Source organism: Salmo salar, chromosome 28 (assembly GCF_965601325.2).
Source record: "Salmo salar chromosome 28, fSalSal1, whole genome shotgun sequence".
Lineage (NCBI taxonomy): Eukaryota > Metazoa > Chordata > Actinopteri > Salmoniformes > Salmonidae > Salmo > Salmo salar.
In genome coordinates this window covers 14,499,037-14,522,449 of record NC_138318.1, presented here as the reverse complement: position 1 = coordinate 14,522,449, position 23,413 = coordinate 14,499,037, and the positions used below count along the sequence as shown (strand labels likewise).

General features: G+C 41.2%; 2 protein-coding genes and 1 non-coding gene across 3 annotated transcripts in view; all 3 read left to right on the top strand.

Annotated features, from left to right (window-relative positions):
* Positions 1–351: 351 nt before the first annotated feature.
* On the top strand, positions 352–10,120 carry LOC106589486 (uncharacterized). Its single transcript, XR_014383033.1, has 6 exons — positions 352–946; positions 1,126–1,239; positions 1,383–1,535; positions 2,695–2,811; positions 2,897–3,108; positions 9,713–10,120. It is a non-coding gene; the product is annotated as an uncharacterized LOC106589486 (transcript).
* LOC106589487 (uncharacterized) lies at positions 7,737–10,120 on the top strand. Its single transcript, XM_014179536.3, has 5 exons — positions 7,737–7,869; positions 8,096–8,212; positions 8,388–8,543; positions 8,684–8,788; positions 8,928–10,120. Exons 1-5 carry the CDS (start codon positions 7,821–7,823, stop codon positions 9,212–9,214), a joined length of 714 nt encoding a protein of 237 aa, XP_014035011.2. The 5' UTR covers positions 7,737–7,820; the 3' UTR covers positions 9,215–10,120.
* A 1,188-nt stretch (positions 10,121–11,308) lies between these two features.
* Positions 11,309–23,413, top strand: part of dnah9 (dynein, axonemal, heavy chain 9) — a 124,287-nt gene continuing 112,182 nt past the window's right edge. The window contains exons 1-13 of the mRNA XM_014179529.3: positions 11,309–11,995; positions 12,811–13,007; positions 13,271–13,429; positions 13,622–13,752; positions 14,010–14,221; positions 14,569–14,802; positions 15,295–15,462; positions 16,110–16,226; positions 16,312–16,462; positions 16,678–16,792; positions 16,910–16,978; positions 21,337–21,463; positions 21,663–21,918. Coding sequence (XP_014035004.3) covers positions 11,645–11,995; positions 12,811–13,007; positions 13,271–13,429; positions 13,622–13,752; positions 14,010–14,221; positions 14,569–14,802; positions 15,295–15,462; positions 16,110–16,226; positions 16,312–16,462; positions 16,678–16,792; positions 16,910–16,978; positions 21,337–21,463; positions 21,663–21,918 — 2,287 coding nt within the window. The 5' untranslated portion in view covers positions 11,309–11,644. The remainder of the gene's footprint in view (positions 11,996–12,810; positions 13,008–13,270; positions 13,430–13,621; positions 13,753–14,009; positions 14,222–14,568; positions 14,803–15,294; positions 15,463–16,109; positions 16,227–16,311; positions 16,463–16,677; positions 16,793–16,909; positions 16,979–21,336; positions 21,464–21,662; positions 21,919–23,413) is intronic.

Below are 23,413 nucleotides of genomic sequence, written 5' to 3'. Positions count from 1 at the left end.
TCTATTTCTATGTTGGGATTGTTTGGGGTGATCTCTAATTGGAGGCAGCTGATCCTCATTGCCTCTGATTAGAGATCATATTTAAGTAGGGGTTTTTCTCATTGTTTGTGGGTTATCTTTTGAGTAGTGTGTTTTCCTCTCTGCGTCACGGTTTGTTTTTGTGTTTTCAAGTTATTTATGTATTGCATTCAGTTTCACATTTAATCAATATGTGGAACTACGAATACGCTGCATTTGGTCCGCTCCTTTGAACAGCTGTGACAAAGTCATAATACTTGCCAACTATCTGATATGAGATTAATTGAAAAGATTGTAGAATTTCATCAAATAGTTCTACACTGGCTTATTTATTTGATAGGCCTACATGTGTTTTGCTTAACTCAGGAATGGGAGTGCCTTGCATAGGAAGATGTAGGAAATGTACTGCATGTTCTTTATTTTCTGATACATGTATTTTGACTTTGTAACCTTTACTGTGTATGACCTTTGAGTGTTGTTTAGAAACTGTTAGGAGGAGGGTGCAGAGATCTAGCTACAAGATTTCATGCCCAAGGAAATCACATTTCCTTTCTATTGCTTGTTTAACAATAAGTGGAAATTCATCTCAAGGGGCCTGGCGTTTACATCAGTGAGAATAGTTTCTCAAGGGTAAGCCTATAGTATTATAATGATTTGTAGTAGTTCGACTGATCAATAGCCTTTTGTCCAAATAAGGTGAAAAATATTTTATTAACATGGATGTAGGGTCTAAGGACTAAGATAGACGGTAGAAAGTGAGTACTTTTTTGTTTGGATTTCATACAGTACTCTGCGTGTTTGTCACTCACTTCTACTCACATTTGAGTTCTTGAACAGAACCACTTCCATCCAGTTATTTTTACTTCATAGCTATCCAAGATGAAGCTAATCCTGAAAATCTCCTTCACCTTCACACTGTTCTACACAGGTAACCTTTTAAATTGTGTTTTCAATTTGTTATTGGCACCAAAATGTCAATATGTTCACCTTATTTCCACATACAATAGTAGTTGGTATACAAGTCTCTGTAAATTATTAGTTAGTGTGTTTGATCAATATTTAATGTTTTTTAACTTTATTCCTGTTATCTGGTGTAAACTTTATTAGCAGACACACTACAGTGCTACACTTGTGAGTCTGATGAGTGCAGTAAAACAACTTTAGAGATGTGTTCTGGAGGAGAAGTGTGTTCCACTATGACAACAGTATTTGGTAATTTAGGTAAGTCTGGTTTGGTGTTGAGTCTGTCCTTGTAATGAATGGTTGCAATAAATTCCAGGCTGATTACACTGTAAATATGGTCCTGGTCAGAAACTCAGAGCCCTTTCACTTTAAAGTCACTCAAGTCATTTTTACTCCATCAGTCACCAGAGTCTCTAAGGAATGCACAACGAGAGAGGAAACCTGTGTGTTCATGGATGCAACAACAAAAATATCAATCAGTGGTGGATATTCACACACCTCCAATACCGGGTACTGCTGCAGCACGGACGGCTGTAACGAGAATACTCTCCCTGGTAAGATCATGCATCATAAAGTTTCTAATTTCTTAAATTCACAAGCTCTCAATCGCATTGACGTGTCAGTATTTCATAGAAACAGTATGGGCAACATGTTAGTTTAACATTGTGCATAGTGAAAAACTTACCATAAACCTCATAATAATCTGGCAGCTTATTTAATTTTATACTTTTCTTCAACAATGTGCGTTATAAGAGGCAACTCTTTATGAATCGCTTAGTTCACTAAACTCACCTCCTTATAACACACATTGCTGAAGAAAAGTTTTAAACAAGATTACAATGTGGTTTATGGCTGTTTTGAATTAGGAAAATGTTTCCCCTATGTATTGTCAGTGCCTGATAAGTGGAGACTACTACTGATATAGGACGGCAGGTAACCTAGGAGTGTTGGCGGGAAGTGGGCTGGCAACCGGAGGGTTGCTGGTATCAAATCCTAGCTCCACCACTGTGGCAGCCCCCCGCACCGCTCCAAAACATGTATTTACAGTATGTCTTTCGGAGGGGTTCGTTTATAAGTGGAAGTAGGTTGGACCACTTGATTTGCCCAATAAAGTGATCTTATCTTAATAAAGGTGCCACGGTTGTTGTAAGAAACGGACCAAGGCGCAGCGTGTGTTTGAGTTCCACATATTAAAGTGAAACTTCTTCAACAAATAACAAGCAACAAAATGTGACTACGCGGCGCAACAAGCACACAACCAAACAATATCCCACAAACACAAGTGGGAGAAATGGCTACCTAAATATGATCCGCAATTAGTGGCAATGATTACCAGCTGCCTCTAATTGGGAACCATACAAAACACCAACATAGAAATAATGAACTAGAACACCCACCCCCCCCCATCCCCCCCCCCCCCCCCCCCCAGTCACGCCCCGACCTACTACACCATAGAGAACCAAGGGCTCTCTATGGTCAGGGCGTGACAAAAGGACAGAACAGTGACATCTGAAGCATGTGTTAAGGGAATGTTTCTTTGCTTAACACAGAGGCTACACAACTGAGACAACACAAGCACAGCCAAACGCTCCAACCGATTGTAATCAAATAATTGATCAATCAAGGTCTTGATATTTCGTTTAAAATATGTAGGTTTAATTAAGGACTGGCTTTACAGGATACTGACGTTGTTGTTTTTCACCTGTGGTACAGTGCTCAGTGACAAGCCCAATAAACTACAATGTTACACCTGCAAGAGTAAAGAGGATAAAGTCTGCAACACAATTGTACAATGTGTTGGAGTTGAAGACCACTGCTTCAAATATACAGGTAGTTCATTTTCAGTGGCATGAAATCCCTCGGAAAGTATTTAACATCTGCCTTAATGACTTTTTTTTGTTTTTCATGTTGCCAGTGCCCGCTGGTGATGGAAGTAATGATGGACGACACCTGGGCTGTGCCTCCGCTGATGTATGCCACTGGCCCGAGACATCCCCCTCTATGCCTAACTTCAACTGTTGTAAAGGGAGTCTCTGTAACAAAGCCATGGGGATGAGTCTGAGCTCTCTTCCTCTTCTGCTGGGACTCCTCATCATCTCACTGGTCTAGTTAGTGGGAAGATTCATGGTAATCCCAACCATTAAGAGTGAGTGTTGTGTCCACAAGATCAGGAAATGGAGGTTAATTTGTTTGTAGGAATTAGGAAGGATAATGATTTGTATAATGCTTTTAAAATAAATAGTAATATGTAAGACAGTTTTAGTATCTTTAATTTGGCACTCTACTATGTAGTGGGATATGATTTTCACATCACTGTATTCTAGAAATGCATATTATCGCTATACCACTGCAGTGTATGTTACATAATGTATAGTACAAAGCTCAAGGTTCCACCATTCCTCTCTCATAGGGCCCGATCACGCCTTTCCTACGCACTTCTCAGTAGTTGGGATTTCAGAAGGTGCATAACGGGCCTTACAGGTATGGTTTCCTTGCGCGCACTGAATAAACAAATGTAATTCAGCTGCTGAAAACCCTCCCACTTGCCGGCCAATATATTTTCTCATGGAGTTTTCATTCAGTAGGGCTTTCAGTACATTTATCTTCAGCATTCCCTTTAAAGCTACAATATGCAACTTTTTGGGTGACTTGACCAAATTCACATAGACACGTGAGTTGTAATCTTTAATTTCCATTGAAAGCAAGTCTAAGACGCGGTAGATCTGTTCTGTGTACTATTTCTATGCTTCCCGTTCTGAAGTTCCATTTTTGCATAGTTTATTTTTGGTTTTGTACACCACTTCCAAACAGCTGAATATGCAATATTTTTGGTTATGGGAAATATATTTCACAGCGGTTTAGATGGTACAATGATTATCTACACAATGACTGCTTGTTATGTCACATTAACTGAAATTACGAGAACTATTAGAATTCTTGCAAATGGCAGTGATTTCTGCACAGTGCGTCTTTACGGTGTACCTTTAAGTAGAATTTTGTGGACAGACTAGAATACATTGAGAGAATGGGTTCAGAAAATAGGAATCAATGAGGGAAAGCCAACTAAATATATGCATATTCGTCACCATTTCAACACCAACTGGTAAATGTAAAAATACTCTGATCTTGTAGATTATTTAGGCACATTTTAGGGTTAGGAAAGTATGAATCATAAAGAAACAGGTTTGGAGAGCCTTCATGCACAAAAGACAGAGTACAAAATATTAGGAATACCTGCTCTTTCCATGAGACTGACCAGGTGAATCCAGGGGAAAGCTATGATCCCTTATTGATGTCACCTGTTAAATCAATCCACTTAAATCAGTGTAGATGAAGGGAAGGAGAGAGGGTAAAGAAGGATTTTTAAGCCTTGAGACATTGATTGTGTATGTGTACCATTCAGAGGGTAAATGGGCAAGACAAAAGATTTAAGTGCATTTGAATGGGGTATGGTAGTAGGTGCCAGGCGCACTGGTTTGAGTGTGTCTAGAACTGCAACGCTGCTGGGTTTTTCAGCTCAACAGTATGTATTTTTATTTTATTTAACCTTTATTTAACTAGGCAAGTCAGTCACGAACAAATTGTTATTCACGGCCTACCCCGGCCAAACCCTAACCCGGACGACGCTGGGCCAATTGTGCGCCACACTATGGGATTCCCAATCACGGCCGGTTGTGATACAGCCTGGAATCGAACCACAGTCTGTAGTGATGCCTTTAGCATTGAGATGCAGTGCCTTAGACTGCTGCACCACTGGGGAGCCCAAGAATGGTCCACGACTCAAAGGACATCCAGACAACTTGACACAACTGTGGGAAGCATTGGAGTCAACATGGGCCAGCGTCCCTGTGGAACGCTTACGACACCTTGTATAATCCATGCCCTGACAAATTGAGGCTGTTCTGAGGGCAAAGGGGCTGCAACTCAATATTAGGAAGGTGTTCCTAATGTTTTGTACACTCAGGGTATGTTGATGAATCAAAAATACAGTGGTCTGATTAATTTTGAAAATTGCCACTTTCAAATCTTTAACCCATGGTCATGTTGGAAGATTAGTGTATATACAATGATAGTAGGGAGAATAGTGTAAAATAGTAGGCCTCGTCTATCGCCTGCACTAACCATGGAACTGTGTGATAACACAGCCAAGTACTGTGCCATGTGTCGGGTTCAAACTGTTATGGCTTGGTCTGCACTCAGCTCCATAGCGATTTAATTAGCCTACATGTCTTTTTGGTAACACTTTACTTGACACCCAGTGTCATAACACGTTATGACACGGTCATAACCTAATGTCATACCAGCTGACATTACGTGTAATAACTTGTCATAATATGATTATAACACTGTCATGACACATATATTTAGACTTGTTGTGACAAATTGCATTATTTTATGGCTGGTTATGACACCTACATAAGAGTGTCAAAACCCATAAAACCTACCACACAAGGCAAAACATTCCATTACACCATAGCCTACGTGTCAACAGTATGTTTATGTTTTATAACATTTTCTTAAATGTATCATATTAAATTTTCATTGTAATTGCGTACACATTGATGTCAGACATGCACCTACCCCAATGCTCTGTTGCTGATGACTGGGATGAATGCAGGAGCAGATATCAGGAGCAGGACAAGACACCCTCTTTTTGACTGATGACTGACATAAGGGCGTGTACGTGATAGGCCTATCTGGTTTATATGATTATGATGGTCATAGTGCTCCTTGACAGTGTCATAAAGTGCATTTTCTTAGTCCAAGTAAAGTGGCACAGGATGGTCATAGTGCTTCATGGCAGTGTCATAAAGTGCATTTTCTTAGTCCAAGTAAAGTGGCACAGGATGGTCATAGTGCTTCATGGCAGTGTCATAAAGTGCATTTTCCACATGTTATTTAAAATGTGATGAAGAAAACCGACTGTAAAGATTTTATTACAACAACAACAAAGGATTTTAGAGACAAAATTTCAAACGAAAGGAAACTGAATAAATGTGAGGTTTGACATGCATCTAAAACACGTGTCATTTATATTTACAATTCCCTTATCCAAACTGATTACTCATTTAACTAGCTCTTATCAATAGCTCTAATCAAGTTGCAAATCACTGTGCATAGAGAACGGTATTACTTCTTTCAGAAAAAAATTAAGTAGATGTTTTTTCTCACTTGGAACCGGTAGGTTCGCTAGACCTTATTCATGGTTTCCTTGTGCGTAAAGGTGGTGGAATTGTTAGAGAATTAAGTCAAGGTCAGGATACAATGTATCTGTAGACACACCTCTGCCACACCTTCATTTATCTGATCTCCACCCCAAATGAATAGAGGGTGAATAGCACGCTATTCTCATGCTTAGGTTTAAGGTCAGAATATGTACTCTATAGAGAGAAAAGTGCATAAAAAAGGGAATAGCGTTCCATTTACGCGCTTAAAACTCAGGTCGGAATTGGGACCATAGTGATGGGGTAATCCACGCTATGCACGGTTAATAACAATGTGGGTTTCCTAATTTGTGTTTATGTTTGTTTTACATTTTCTGTATGATTTTTACTTTTTAAAGTACTCTCGGAAGACTAGCCATTGGTGGGCTAAGAGAGGTCCTAATAATAAATAAACTATTAAAAAACCCTGTGTTTCATTCATACCTGAATGAGGGAGTGTGTCCTGAGAGTGCTTGACTCAACAGGTGTGTCTGTCTGGTCTGGAGAAGAATCCTGGACATACTGTACACTGAGTCTACAAAACATTAGAAACACTTGCTCTTTCCATGACATACATAGACTGACCAGGTGAATCCAGTGAAAGCTATGCTCCTTTACTGATGTCCATTTGATGAAGAGGAGGAGACAGGTTAAAGATTTTTAAGCCTTGAGAAAATTGAGACATTGATTGTGTATGTGTGTCTTTCAGAGGGTGAATGGGCAAGACAAAATATTGAAGTGCCCTTGAATGGGGTATGGTAGTAGTCACGTTCAACAGTTTTCCGTGTTTATCAAGAATGGTCCACCACCCAAAGGACATCCAGCCAACTTGACACAACTGTGGGAAGAATTGGAGTCAACATGGGCCACCATCCCTGTGAAATGCTTTCAACACCTTGTAGAGTCCATATCCGATGAATTTAGGTTTTTCTGAGGGAAAAAAGAGGTGCAACTCAATATTAGGAAGGTGTTCCTAATGTTTTGTAGACTTAGTACACTTAGTGTAGATCAAGTAATTGACCATTATGAAAATAGAGTCTATATGAATGTTAAAAAAAACATGATTTGTTCCAGCTTGACCTTACTGTGAGCATGATTTGTTCCAGCTTGACCTTACTGTGAGCATGATTTGTTCCAGCTTGACCTTACTGTGAGCATGATTTGTTCCAGCTTGACCTTACTGTGAGCATGATTTGTTCCAGCTTGACCTTACTGTGAGCATGATTTGTTCCAGTTTGACCTTACTGTGAGCATGATTTGTTCCAGCTTGACCTTACTGTGAGCACATAAAGGAATGCAAAGGTGACATTCACACAAAAAGGACGCCGTGTCAGCAGCAAATGTGTTGAGCAAATGTTGTATATTTTGTTTGGCAGACCTTTGTGTCCTCTATGATAAACCAACCACTCTACAGCCCTTGGAAATATGGAGATAAATGTCACATTATAACAATACTGTACCTGATACATTTGGGGGAATTTGGGAAATGAATGATTAACTTATGTGGATAAGAAACGGTGTGAATAGGCTGAACTATCAGTAAATGATGTGAAACAGTTGAAAGACTCCTGAAAGACAGCTGTATTTGTAAGGAGCTCCGTTCATTTGTACCTCATAGCGGTCTATCTGTCCACGATGAAGCTCATCCTGGCCATCTCCTGCACCTTCACACTGTTCTACACAGGTAACTTACTGAATCCATGTAGATTGGTTCTTACATATTTGTCAGTAGACCCAACATGTCCATTTGTACACCTTATTTCGACATACAGCAGTTATGTTCAATTTGACGTATAATAACATGATGACGATCACAATTGATGAGTTTAGTTAATTATCTGTTAAACGAATCGACCACAATTGACATATATGTTTATTTTTTTCATAATCTTGGATGTTTTGGTTTCTAGCTGACATGCTCAGTTGCTACACCTGTGAGCCTGAGGATGAAAACTGTCGGACAACAGTATTAAAGAATTGTGTGAGAGCAGTATGTTCCACCTTAACAAGAATAGAATATCCTTCAGGTAAGTATGGAGTTGAGTCTGTTCTTGTAATTATGGGTTGTAATAAATTCCAGACTCATTACACATTGAAGTATTTTTTCCCCAATATATTTGTATTTTATATTTCAAATGTACAATTGCACCGTTGTTACAGTTTGCATTGGGAATGATTTTTAACCTCTTCTCTCTCCATCAGATTCCATCAGAGTATCTAAGGGTTGTACATATGTAGCCGAAACCTGTTATTTCATGGATAAAGTAACAGAACTGTCACTGAACAACGGATACTTACACGCCTCCCAATCCTCGTTTTGCTGCAACACGACAGGCTGCAACATAGACACCCTCCCTGGTAAGAACACCCATCTAGTCAAATTTACAAGCTCTCAGCTCTCCAATGATGGTCTAGTTTGAGAAAGGCAACGCTTGATATTTATTCGTTTGCGTAGGTTGTTATTTAATGACATGGTTGTTAATCTGTGCTCTGGGCAGCCCTCAGTGACAAGCCCAATCAACTACAATGTCACACCTGGGTGAATGGTACTTATGAAGTTTTGCAATGCGTTGGAATTGAAGACCACTGCTTCAAATATAAACGTGAGTTCATTTTCTCTGGCATGAAACCCCATGAGACATGACACGTTTGAATTATTTGAATACTTTATTTCTAGATTTCCAAAGAGACATTGACAACAAGACATGTTTTAGAGTCTTTTTTTGTTTTGCATGTTGCCAGAGCCCACTCCTGATGGGGGAAAAGACACCATCTATGGAGGATGTGCCTCCAGTGACTCATGCCTCTGGTCTGAGATGCCCAACCAGACTAACCTCAACTGCTGTAAGGGGAGTCTGTGTAATAAAGCCATGGGGATGAGTCTGAGCTCTCTCCCTCTTCTGCTGGGACTCCTCCATCTCACTGGTCTAGTTAGTGGGAGGATTCATGGTAATCCCAACCGTTGGTGTGATATCCACAATAAATCAATGTGTCAGTACATTGGTACATCTAAGAAATTTGAAATATAAGTAATATTATTGTGTTTGGATGTTAATTTATTCGCAAAAGAAATGGAAATTGTAGAATTGTTTTAAAATCTGGAGTCACTCATATCACTCTTTACTCTTTACTTGTACGTTACGTTACTGTATATTATAAACTGGGTGATACGAGCCCTGAATGCTGTTTGGCTGACAGCCGTGGTATGTCAGACCGTATACCACGTGTATGACAAAACATGAATTTTTACTACTCTAATTACTTTGGTAACCCGACTATATTATGCCTTTATATAATTAAGCCATAAGGCCCAAGGGGTTTGTGGTATATGGCCAATATACCACGGATAAGGCCTGTATCCAGGCACTCTGTGTTGCATCGTGCTTAAGAACAGCCATTAGCCTTATCGCTTAATTATATAATGGCATAATATCACCACAAAACTATGTTACATACGGTACAGTGCAAAGATCAAGGTTGCTCCCTCTCTCTCATCAACTTCAATTGTACTCTCTTCCTAAACAAAGGTCTTACACACATCTGAAAGCAGTCAAGGAAAAGGAAATAGAGAGAAGGACCACCAAACATCTGATGCTAAACCAAAGAATGTTAACGAGGCCATAAATATATTTGTATACCTTTTTACTATGTTTGATATGATGCCATTATCGGCTGAACGTAGCAGGGTAAAGTCAGGTCTGATGGGGCAGAGAGTAAACAGATTTAGGAGATGGGTTTATTCTCAGGTATATGATCATACCCTATATTTGAGCTTCTCTTAGTTTTTCCTGTACTGCTTTTTAGTTGAGGCTTGTAGCTAGCTGAGGGTTGTAAGATGGCAGTGTGTACCCATTTATATCAACAGTTATTATCAATCGGTTATTATATGCTTAATGTGCTTTGGGACTAATAAAATAAAAGTAAATAATCCTTTATGTGGATGCCTGTCATCTTTATTTGTTTATTTTGTAAAGATGAATAATCCCACAGTGGCTCAGACACAGAGGCATCAGTGGTAATGTACATAACCATGCGAACGGATAGCCACCCGGCTAGCTGTTAACAACAGCCCTCTTGTATCAATGACGAAGACCCTCTTTGATTGTGGAATGGAAAGCCGGACCCTGGGCTGGTCTGGTTGTTGCCTTTGGTCTGTCATGCTAATCTTCAAAGAGGGAGACGAACTGAGACTCCTTGGTCGATGGGTTCCGGGCACACACATACACTGGGTTCCCGGCACACAAACACATACACACACTCGCTCAAACACACTCGCCCACACTTACGCAGACACACACACATAGACACTTTCTCTCTCCCTCCCCCTTTCTCTCCTATGGAGGTCTATGTTGTTTACTCAGAGTTCACTTATCCCTTTGAAAGTGGACAAAAGAGGACAAAGACAAATATTGTATGTTATGCTGCTGATAATGCTTTTATTTCCTCCCCACATCAGACCCCTGAATGATAATAAACACTTTCTGTTTTCTTTTGCCAGATTTGACATGTATCATCATGATGTTAGGATTGCTGATATTTACTGTACGTGACAGAAAGATGGAAAAACACAAACTGTTCATTGGTGGTTTGATCTTTTTAATCAGGAACAGAGAAAGTACATCTCAGATACTGTATAATGAATGAAGTAGTAGTGCAATATTTAGTGTTTATGGCCAATGCTTTTATGTCCCATTTGCTTTTAGATTTATCAGTCTTTAAAGCTTCAAAATGTTATGTTCATACTATTTTCACAAGGAGATAGGATTGCTTGATGTGCTTTACACGTCAAAGTAAATAGAAACGTAAAACCTAACTAAAGTTCCCAAATAAGGTCATGCTTTATTAGGGTCAGCTATTGGTTAGGACCAGCCCTTGCCCTTAATAGAGGTCACTGGAGTGGTTGGATGAGGTTGACCAGGGTAGCTGTTTGTACTCCACTGGTGCCACTTTGTGGCAGGTATTGGCTATTGCATGTTTCTGTATTTGGGATAAGATAAATGGTCCGTCTATGGCCCTGACGTCTTGCTCAACATTATACGCAAAAAAATGTGGGATAGCCCAATTCAAGGTCTACGATAGGAGACTGAAATTATTTTCCTTGAAATGGTGTGGTGTTAGGCTACCCTGCATGTTTCCTTTTTGCGCACAACGTTTTACCATAGTTTATCACCTGTTGCAGTGCTTCTCATGTAGGCTAAAGTGAATATTCCCCTCTGTCTTGAGAACTCGGCACACAAACAGAAAGCGCGACTAGTTACCTAGTTAACCTATCTGGAAGAATGACATGGGTCAGAGCCAGGAGGTAGCTTTTGTACACCAAGCAACGGATGGTTCATTAATGCAAACACAGCGTTACTATGGAGGCCAGGGCACAATCCCTGTATACACAAACCCCCTCACGCCACCGGGTCACTGGCAGCGGGCTGAAGAGCCGAGGAGGATAGTAGAACAGGGCAAACATGGAAGATTCTCCGGCGGAGGACAGGAGATTCGAATTCATAGAGAAGTACGTGTTAAAAACTCTAAAACTGAAGCAAGACCGGTGGCAAAAATGTATTTCCACCGATGACAACAAGCAAGTTATTCTGGAGTTCTTGGACAAACCCGACCAAATTACACTGGTCGTGTCTCTGAATGCAGCAGGCCACTTGCTGCCCACTGTCGGGTTTCCAGCGAGCGTTAAGAACAAGGGTGTTTACTTCGTCAAAAAAAGCAAAACAGCTCTAACCCCTGACTCAATGAAAAGTCATTTGGTATATGGAGACTTGTCCTACGCGCCGCTTGACCAGTTTTCTGCACTAGTGGAGGAGGTAAGAATGAAAGTAATGCTCACTGCGCAGGACAGCTCACCTATAACAGGCGTGTGTGTATGTTACAAACAATTGAACTAAAATCAACGACAATACTTTACATAGGCATCTCATATTATTTTTAGGTAATGAAATGAGCAGTGGTGGAATAAGTACCCAACTGTCATACTTGAGTAAAGGTCAAGATACCTTCATAGAACATATCTCAAGTAAAAATGAAAGTCACCCAGAAAAATACTTAAGTATGAAAAGTAAATGTAATTGCAAAAATATACTTATGTATCAAAAGTAAAAGTATAAATAATTTCAAATTGCTTATTATAATCAAATCGTACAGCACAATTTCCTTGTTTTTTTTTATTTACTAACGGATAGCCAGGGGCACACTCCAACACTCAGACATAATTTACAAACGAAGCATTTGTGTTTAGTGAGTCCTCCAGATCAGAGGCAGTAGAGATGACCAGGGATGTTCTCTTGATAAGTGAGTGAACTGGACCATTTTCCTGTCCTGCTAAGCATTGAAAATGTAACGAGTACTCTTGGGTGTCAGGGAAAATGTATGGAGTAAAAAGTACATTATTTTCTTTAGGAATGTAGTGAAGTAAAAGTAAAAGTAGTCCAACATATAAAGTAAAGTAAAGTACAGATACCTTTAAAAACGACTTAAGTAGTACTTTAAAGTATTTTTAGTTAAGTACTTTACACCACTGAAAATGAGTGAATAATAGCTATTATTATTATACATTATTTTGTATTACTCTTTACTGTGATAAAGTTGATGTTATACTTATTATCCCCCTTACTCCTTTCAGGTTGTGGTCCCATTGCTGTCCAACGGCAGGAACCATATTGAATGGCCTCAGGTGGTATCCCAGGACATTCAGCGCCATGTTCATTCCCTGAAGACCAATGTGTTTGTGGTGTCTGGCCAAGTGAAAGGCAAGACTCTGCTGCCTTTACCACCTGGGGCAGAGAGAGTGGAGCAGGCTGCCCTGGAGAGGGACAAGAGGTAACCTAAATGATCTGCTGTCTCATATTATTACAGGACATTACAACACAGTAGAGTTATGCATTATAACGCGTAATAACATTAGTGTTCAAATATATAGGTGTGTTATAACATATACACCTGTATTTCCCCAGACTTGATAGATATCAACATGCTTTATTATTCAGCTGGTGTCACCAGATCCTTAGGCTACCCTAACCCAGACCTAACCCCTAACCCCAGTCTCAAACTCCCTATCTAACCCATGTTATCGCCGCCTACAGGGGAGATGTAGTGGACAAGAGCATCATCCATGCCATTGAGTCAGTGGTGATAGAGTGGAGCCACCAGATTCGTGGGGTCCTGAAGAAGGACTCGTCTGAGCCTCTGCTGGAGGGAAAGAGTCCCACACCACACACTGAGATCAACTTCTGGAGGAGCAGGTCAGTACTGTAGTGGGCCTACACTATATGCCATAGCCCCGCGTTATGCTCAGTAGGCAGGAAACAGTAGGATTTTTTTTTTTTTAAACAGTGACCCATATATAAACAAACTTTTTTTTCTCGATATGTATGCATATAAAAACGAATGTTTATGGTACTACTTGTTTCACTCCAATGAACTTCTCTGTGTAGATATGCAGACCTGGAGTGCATCCACTCTCAGTTCAAGTCCTCCAAGGTCACCAAGATGGCAGAGCTGCTGGATGCCATGGAGAGCAGCTACTACCCTGCCTTTAAAGACATGCTACAGGATGTTCTAGCAGGTAAATTAAAGCCCCATTTGAACAAATTGGCGATAAAGTAAAACCGCACTGTGGGTTCAACTAATGTTAATGCTATATCGGAGGTGTTCATTAGGTGCTACTAAAACTAAGACACCATGCGAGCTTTCTACTATCTTTGTGTCTGAAAGGACTGGGGACCCCGGATTGTCCTATTGTATTAGAATGTAGTGAACTTGAACTTGTGTGTGTGTCTGATTCTGTATCTGTCTGTGTGTGCGTTTGTGTGTGTGCCCCAGCCCTAGAGGAAGCTAAGGACATTTGTACGTACCTTCGTCCGCTGCAGCGTCTCTTTGAGGACCTGGAGAATGTGGAGTTCCCTGAGGTCAAGGGTCAGATCGGGCCTCTGATGCACGTTGTGTGTCTGGTGTGGTCCAACTCACGCTACTACAACACCCCAGCACGCCTCATCGTCCTGCTACAGGAGACATGCAATCTACTCATACAACAGGTACATGAATATACAGTCAATCATGTAATAGTGGTGGTAGTAATAACTCTATGAAGTACTTTTCATCCATTTTGCAGTAATGCAACATATTCTCCAGTTGCATTGAAAAACAATGTTTTTTTTGTTTTTTTTAAATGACATTCATGTTTTGATGTGTGTGCTTTACTTACACGACTTACAAGACTGTGCCCATACAGTCTCATGAGGATATATGAACGTTGTGGATTTGACTGCTAACTGCTGTTTCGATTGTTGTATATGTATAGAAAGGTGAATAGATGTACATGTATATCTATGGATAGGGTCTTCATTTGACATCGCAAACTCTGATTTGTCCTCCACCTCAGGCGCGGGTGTATCTGAGCCCAGAGGAGGTGCTAAAGGGAGACGCGTTTGAGAGCCTGCGGAAGGTCCAGACCTCACTGGACATCCTAAACACCTTCAGACTGACCTATGAGGAGAAGAGGGCCAGCCTGGGCCAGTACCAGAGGAAGGGCAGGGAAGTCCGACCGTGGGACTTTCACCCGCTCATGGTCTTCTCTGGCCTCGACCGCTTCATCGACCGGGTAAAAACCATTGAGGTGAGTGTCAATGAATAAAAACAGAGTTTACTTTTTTTAATATATTTGTTAATTTCCTTTAGAAAAATGTATGGAATATTGAAACACGTGAACTTATTGAACACATCAAAAGTAGTGAAATTACACCCTACAGACATCAATATTGTACAGATATCAGGATTCATATCTATTCAGTCCAAACCCACATTAATAAGCCAAACATACTGTGTACTAGGGTTGGGCGGTATTAAGATTTTCATACCATCATACAGTTCCTGTACCATACCAGGATATACGGTATTACCGGCAGTGCACACAAGGGGCACTATTTCTTTCCAAACCCCTCAAAAATAGCAAAGAAAAGTATTGATCCAAGCTAGCCACCAAAATACCCTGGTATACGGTATATTCTGTTTACCATAAACACCATAACCACAGCCAATACACTACATTAAATGCTTGATGTTTAACAGGGTCTCCTCTGTGTTTGTCCCTCTCTGTCCCTGTCTGTAGGATGTCCTCCTGACAGCAGTAGACCTGTTAAAGCTGGAGAAGGTGGAGTTTGGAGGCATCCGAGGCAGAGCTCTAAGCCAGCAGGTCCTGTGGCTCCACCAGGAGTTCCTGGACACATATAAAGTCCTCACGGAGAAGCCCTATGACTGCCTCGACGTCAACAATACGGTACAGTAGGGTTCCCCAACTGGCAGTCCGCGGACCGAATTTGGACCACGGGTGATTTTATTTGGCCCCCGAAGTTTTCTGAGCAAAAAAAAAAATCTATCATATATATATATATATATTTTTTTGGGGGGTGAATTGTTTGACATAAAAGACTAAAAATACCAGAAAAAAATCAGTTCCAATTGATTGTTTCAAAGTATTCCCACGCAGAGATATATGTGATTTTATATAAATCTAAGCAAGGTTTGAAATTATTATGTTTTAGTCAAATATTATATCTGTTTGGGCTTCTTGTGGTCAATTTGCAAATGATTTGTCATTATGTTCCGGCCCCCTGACCATCCACTGAAGAAGAAATCGGCCCGTGGCTGAATCTAGTTAATGATCCCTGCGTTACACTGTAATGAAGAAGGAATATGGGAACAAGGGGCAGTTGTATGGACCCAGATTAAGTTAATAATAATCTACTGTAACAGCAGATATGGTTAATATTGGCCAAACACATTTGAGGTGAAGTAATTTCTTTGTGGGCTGTCTACAAGGGCTGTCAAAAAGGGCTTGAAAGGGCTGTCTAACTATCTATCTGACTGTGTGTGTGTGTGTGTGTGTGTGTGTGTGTGTGTGTGTGTGTGTGTGTCTCAATGTAGGAGTTTGAGGCAGACGTGTGTGAGTTCAGATGTAAGGTGGAGGATACAGACCGTCGTCTGGGAGCAGTCTTCTGTCAGGCCTTCGATGATGTCTCTGGACTGGAGCACGCATTCAAGGTGAGGAGAGGCTACACACACACACACACACACACACACACACACCACACACACACACACTGATACCCTACTGTTCTCCCTGCAGGTGCTGGATATGTTTGGCAGCCTGTTAGAGCGCCCCCTCGTGGCAGCGGATGCTCTGGACAGATATCCTCTCCTTATCAGCCTTTTTGACAGAGAGCTAGACTGCTGCAAACTGCTCTTCAACAAACACACACACACACAGGATGAACTGGGTAAAATACCTTGCTTTTAACTCATACCATTTTCTATCATCATTTCGTACCAAAGTAATACATGTAAAGAAATCATCAACACTCTTGCTACGATGAACGTTTGACCGTTTACTAGTTTACCTGCTACTGTTATCACTGCTGCCACGTGATACTGTTTCTCCAGAACCTTAACCTCTCTAGTTAGTTCTACAATGTGTGTGTTTCTATCCCTCCAGGTTATACTCCTGTGAATAGGAACATGCCAGCTGTAGCAGGAGGTATGAGATGGGCTCAGCAACTACAGGAGAGAATCCAGATCCCCTTCTCCATGTTCAGATTCATCACCTACCCGTGAGTCTCCTCTCTCACCCCACATCGCTACTTTACCCGTTAGATTCTGCTGCTGGTGGTTGTACCAGTATTAGCTTAGCAGAAGTTCAGCCTTTGCGTGTGGTGGTTTCCTCTCAGGTGTCTGGAGTCTACAGCAGGAGAAAGAGCCGTACGGAAGTATGAGGAGATGATGCAGTTACTGGATAGGTATTTTAACTCTATTTTATCTCTGTAACTTCTCATTTCTTTTATAGTATTTTATAGTATTTTTCTTCAACCCTCCCCCCCCCCCCCGGTATCTTATCTGCTACTACTTTCTGAACAACTCTATTGAAATGCGTTTAAAAAGCAAATCCTGTAAGCTTTATAGAAATCCAGCATTTCTTTCTAATGTAAATCAGTGTAGTGGATTACGTGTATGGAAGGCAGGGCCACAGCGGAGTAGTATGGAGACATGGAGCTCCAGTCGTGATTTATGTTTTCATTGTGGCGGTGTGGTTCTGTGGATTATTTCACGGAGCTCTCATAATCTCATATGCTCTGTCGTCATACTAATACCCTGTGTACAACGGCCCTACACAACACGTCCGACATAGGAACCTGCAAGACAAAGCATTCTATTGTGTTTCAATGATGTTCTCTCTGTGTATGTATGTGTGTGTGTGTGTGTGTGTGTGTGTGTGTGTGTGTGTGTGTGTGTGTGTGTGTGTGTGTGTGTGTGTGTGTGTGTGTGTGTGTGTGTGTGTGTGTGTGCGTGTGTGCGTGTGTGCTTGTGTGTGTGTGTGTGTGGGCATATTATTGTTATTTTATTGTGTTAGTATTTTTTGTTGTTGTATCTATTTGTTAATTTCCTTACTTTTTAACGGCATTGTTGGGAAAGGGCTCGTAAGTAAGCATTTCACGGTAAAGTCAACACTTTTTCTATTCGCCGCATGTGACAAATACAATTTGATTTGATATGCGCACGTACACACATTACCACTTGCATTCCGTTGCATCAAATGTGCAATATCACCCATTCCATTGTAATCCCTGCACCCAATCTAATATACCACGATGAACAACATGTGTCCCCTGCACCCTGCTCACTCCAGTCAGACTTTAGGAACCTTGTTATACTGTTGTAATCAGCAGCGCTGCTTACATATTCCAGTCAGCTATTAAAGGCATTCACACACACACACACACACACACACGCATGCACACACACGTACACACACACACACACACACACACACACACACACACACACACACACACACACACACACACACACACACGCGCGCGCGCACACACACACACACACACACACACACACACACACACACACACACACACACACACACACACACACACACACACACACACACAGCCATTACGCTAACACTAAACACTGTGATTTATAGTTTTAGCCCAGGCGTTTGATTGCCTCAGCGTCTGCTGTGCCTAACTCGGGAGATGAACCATCAGCAGGAATCCAATAAGAACCTCAGTGCTCTGAAGCCCTCACCATAAACAGTCTATTTACAGATTGGTACAGCCGTCCGGGAGCCTGACATATTGTCTGTTCTCTGTAGTGAATGAATCCGTTTAGTCGTCCCCGACTGTATGTTCCTCCTCCTTTACTAGACTCCCTGTGTAAGTGAGAGATGAAATAAATGAAATCAGCCACCTGAGCCTGCTCACCCCGCTATGATCTACAAGGCGGAGACAGTACAGGTGCATAAAAGCCGGGACCGACACTGAGATACAGCTTTTTCGTTCCAGGCCATCAGACTGTTTAACAGTCACCTCTAGCCTTATTTACTGTTCTCTCTCTACCCTGCATCTTAGAGACTGCTGCCCGATGTATATAGAGAACACTGGTCACTTTAATAGTGTTTACAAACTGTTTTACCCACTTTATAGTGTAGTCAAGTCATTGAACACTGGTCACTTTCATACTGTTTACATACAAAACACACCATTATATGTCTATATATACAGTACCAGTCAAACGTTTGGACACCTACTCATTCAGGGGTTTTTCTTTATTTTTACTATTTTCTACATTGTAGAATAATAGTGAAGACATCAACACTATTAAATAACACATATGGGATCATGTAGTAACCAAAAAAGTTTTAAACAAATCAAAATATATTTTATATTCTTCAAAGTAGCCACCCTTTGCCTTGATGACAGCTTTGCACACTCTTGGCATTCTCTCAACCAGCTTCACCTGGAATGCTTTTCCAACTGTCTTGAAGGAGTTCACACATATGCGGAGCACTTGTTGACTGCTTTTGCTTCACTCTGCAGTGCAACTCATCCCAAACCATCTCAATTGGGTTGAGGTCGGGTGATTGTGGAGGCCAGGTCATCTGATGCAGCACTCCATCACTCTCCTTGGTCAATTAGCCCTTACTCATTGTCCTGTTGAAAAACAAATGATAGTCCCGCTAAGTGCGAACCAGATGGGATGGCATATCGCTGCAATGCTGTGGTAGCCATGCTGGTTAAGTGTGCATTGAATTCTAAATAAATCACAGACAGTGTCACCGTCAAAGCACCTCCACACCATCACACCTCCTCCTCCATGTTTCACGGTGGGACACACACATGCAGAGATCATCCGTTCACCTACTCTGCGTCTCACAAAGACACAGCCGTTGGAACCAAACATCTCAAATTTGGACTCATCAGACAAAAGGGCAGATTTCCACCGGTCTAATGTCCATTGCTCGTGTTTCTTGGCCCAAGCAAGTCTCTTCTTCTTATTGGTGTCCTTTAGTAGTGGTTTCTTTGCAGCAATTCGACCATGAAGGCCTGCTTCACGCAGTCTCCTCTGAACAGTTGATGTTGAGATGTGTCTGTTACTTGAACTCTGTGAAGCATTTATTTGGGCTGCAATTTCTGAGGTGCAGTTAACTGCAATGAACTTTTCCTCTGCAGCAGAGGTAACTCTGGGTCTTCCTTTCCTGTGGCGGTCCTCATGAGAGCCATTTTCATCATAGCGCTTGATGGTTTTTGCAAATGCACTTGAAGAAACTTTCAAAAGTTCTTGAAATTGTCCGCATTGACTGACCTTCATGTCTTAAAGTAATGATGGACTTTCGTTTGTCTTTGTTTATTTGAGCTGTTCTTGCCATAATATGGACTTGGTCTTTTACCAAATAGGGCTATCTTCTGTATACCACCCCTACCTTCTCACAACACAACTGATTGGCTCAAACACGTTATGAAGGAAAGAAATTCCACAAATTAACTTTTAACAAGGCACACCTGTTAATTGAAATGCATTCCAGGTGACTACCTCATGAAGTTGGTTGAGAGAATGCCAAGAGTGTGCAAAGCTGTCATCAAGGCAAAGGGTGGCTAATTTGAAGAATCTCAAATATAAAATATATGTTGATTTGTTTAACACTTTTTTCATTACTACATGATTCCATATGTGTTATTTCATAGTTTTGATTTCTTCACTATTATTCTACAATGTAGAAAATAGTAAAAATAAAGAAAAACCCTTGAATGAGTAGGTGTGTCCAAACTTTTGACTGGTACTGTATGTTTAAGCAATAAGGCCCGAGGAGGAGGAGTTTATAATAGCAATAAGTGACCTCGGGGGTTTGTGGTATATGACCAATATAACACAAACCCCCGAGGTCACTTATTGCTATTATAAACTGGTTACCAGCAGTAAAAAGACATGCTTTGTACTACCCATGGTATACGGTCTGATATACCACGGCTGTCAGCCAATCAGCATTCAGGGCTTGAACCACCCAGTTTATAAATATATATATTCCGGTCTCTGACAATGCTTTCTTAATTTCTTTGTTTTTCTGGATTATGTGTGTATTGTTTATTTTTACAATTGTTTTATTGTTAGGTATTACTGTACTGTTGGAGCTAAAAACACAAGCATTTCGCTGCACCTGTGATAACATCTGCAAATCCATGTACGCGACCAATACATTTTGATTTGATATGTCTGTGTTGTTCTCAATCCTCATTTTGGTTTAGTCGCTTTCGCTGCATGTTTCTGTTTGATAATGAAAATCAATCTTTTTTTTTAATACAGTGGCTCATTAGAGAAACAAATGTCTGTTATTACAGTTTATTGAAATCTGCAGTAGCTTGTTTAGCAGAAACGGTGTAATAGGAATATGTTGCTTGTTTTGTTAATTGATCAACTAACTTACTCTCCAAACCAGTTTTCCCCAACTCCTGTCCTCTAGTACTCCCAACAGTACACATTTGTATTGTGGACAAGCACACCTGATTCTACTTTCCAACTAATCATCAAGCCCTTGACAAGTTGAATCGGGTGTTTTTGTCCGGGGCTACAATAAATCTCAACCAACTAATTCTCTAAACCAGGGGTATTCAACTCTTACCCTACGAGGTCCAGAGCCTGCTGGTTTTCTGTTCTACTTGATAATTCATTGCCTTCACCCGGTGTCCCAGGTCTAAATCAGTCCCTGATTAGATGAGGAACAATGAAAAAAAGGGCAGTGGAACTGGTTTCGAGGTCCAGAGTTGAGTTAAACTAACTAGCTTTGTTAACCAACTACCTCCCCCAGTTACTCCCGTCAGCTGTTTGATGTATGGACTGAGACGGTGGGAGAGAAGTCCCAATACAATCTCAACCTCCCCCTCATCAGCCGAGACCCAGCTACCCGCCTCATCTCTGTCAATTTCAACCCACAGGTACTATAAACGTAACTCCGTCAGTTTCAACCCACAGGTACTGCTAGGGGAAAATTGTATTCAACATTACTGTAAATTACATTGTTGCTACAGCGAACTTGTTATTTTTGCTCTCCCCTCTACCTCTCTCTCTTTCTCTTCCTTCTACCTCCTACCTCCTCCCCCTGAAACCCCACCTCGCCCCTCTCCCTCCCCCCAGCTGGTCTCAGTCCTGAGAGAGGTGAAGTACCTGAAGGCCAGGCAGACAGAGTCCATCCCGGACACTGCAGAGCAGATGTACACTAGCAGGGGTCAGCTGTGGCAGTACATAGCCAACCTGGAGCTCACTGTGAGGAGATACAACAAGGTGGTGAGCACGGTTCTGGAGGTGGAGCACCCACTGGTCCAGGGTCAGCTCAGAGACATCGACACGCATCTCAGAGAGGCAGAGGAGGACATCAACTGGAACAGCCAAGGTGCCCTGATGTTTCAACTTGCATTTTCCTTTTCTCTTGGGCTTGGCTACAGTACTCTACTGTTCTACTGTAACCAGGCACTCTGCAGGAGTCATATATTCTCCTCACATGCCTTTTTCCTGTTGTTCCCTCCATCCTGGTCAGTTCCCGGGACGATGTCATGACATGAGACCCCAGGAGAGAAGATGTGTTTGGAACAGATGACTAAGCCACAGTGCTTCAATCATTGATTGATACAGTGTGATTAAAACAGTGTTGTTAGGGAGGGTTGTGGTGGTGCCTACTGTAGGACCCACAGCTTCCTGAAGGACAGGGTAGAGAAGCCTGTGTGGCTCAGTTGGTAGAGCATGGCACTTGCAACAGCAGGGAAGTTGGACGATTCCCACAGGAGACCAGTACAAAAAAAAGAAGAAAAAAATATATCCACTCACTGCTATAACTCGGTCTGGATAAGAGCTTCTGCTGAATGACTAAAATGTAAAAAAAAAATATATATGTACATTTACGACTACAGTCTCAACGTCAACAGTGAAGAGGCGACTCCGGGATGCTGGCCTTCTAGGCAGAGTTGCAAAGAAAAAGCCATATCTCAGACTGGCCAATAAAAAGAAAAGATTAAGATGGGCTAAAGAACACAGACACTGGACAGAGGAACTCTGTCTAGAAGGCCAGCATCCCAAAGTTGCCTCTTCACTGTTGACGTTGAGACTGTTGTTTTGCGGGTACTATTTAATAAAGCTGCCAGTTGAGGACTTGTGAGGCGTCTGTTTCTCAGACTAGACACTCTAATGTACTTGTCCTCTTGCTCAGTTGTGCACCGGTGCCTCCCACTCCTCTTTCTATTCTGGCTAGAGCCAGTTTGCGCTGTTCTGTGAAGGGAGTAGTACACAGCATTGTGCGAGATCTTCAGTTTCTTGGCAATTTCTTGCATGGAATAGCCTTCATTTCTCAGAGCAAGTATAGACTGATGAGTTTTAGAAGAAAGGTCTTTGTTTCTGGTCATTTTGAGCCTGTAATCGAACCCAGAAATGCTGATGCTCCAGATACTCAACTAGTCTAAAGAAGGCCAATTTTATTGCTTCTTTAATCAGAACCACAGTTTTCAGCTGTGCTTACATAATTGCAAAAGGGTTTTCTAATGATCAATTAGCCTTTTAAAATGATAAACTAGGATTAGCTAACACAACGTGCCATTGGAACACAGGAGTGATGGTTGCTGATAATGGGCCTCTGTACGCCTATGTAGATATTCCATTAAAAATCTGCCTTTTCCAGCTACAATATTAATTTACAACATTAACAATGTCTACACTGTATTTCTGATCAAGTTGATGTTATTTTAATGGACAAAAAATGTGCTTTTCTTTCAAAAACAAGGACATTTCTAAGTGACCCCAAACTTTTGAAGTTTGTAGTATGTGTAGTATGTGTGTGTGTGTGTGTGTATATATATATATATAATTTCTTATGGAACATGCCAACCAGATCGTATTTT

What these genes read in the sequence shown, in the direction of transcription:
- LOC106589487 (XM_014179536.3), top strand. Translation starts at nt 7,821, where the DNA reads ATGAAGCTCATCCTGGCCATCTCCTGCACCTTCACACTGTTCTACACA. An exon ending in AAGAATAGAATATCCTTCAG is followed by an intron (nt 8,213 to 8,387) that starts GTAAGTATGGAG and finishes TCTCTCCATCAG; the next exon opens with ATTCCATCAGAGTATCTAAG. An exon ending in CAACATAGACACCCTCCCTG is followed by an intron (nt 8,544 to 8,683) that starts GTAAGAACACCC and finishes TGCTCTGGGCAG; the next exon opens with CCCTCAGTGACAAGCCCAAT.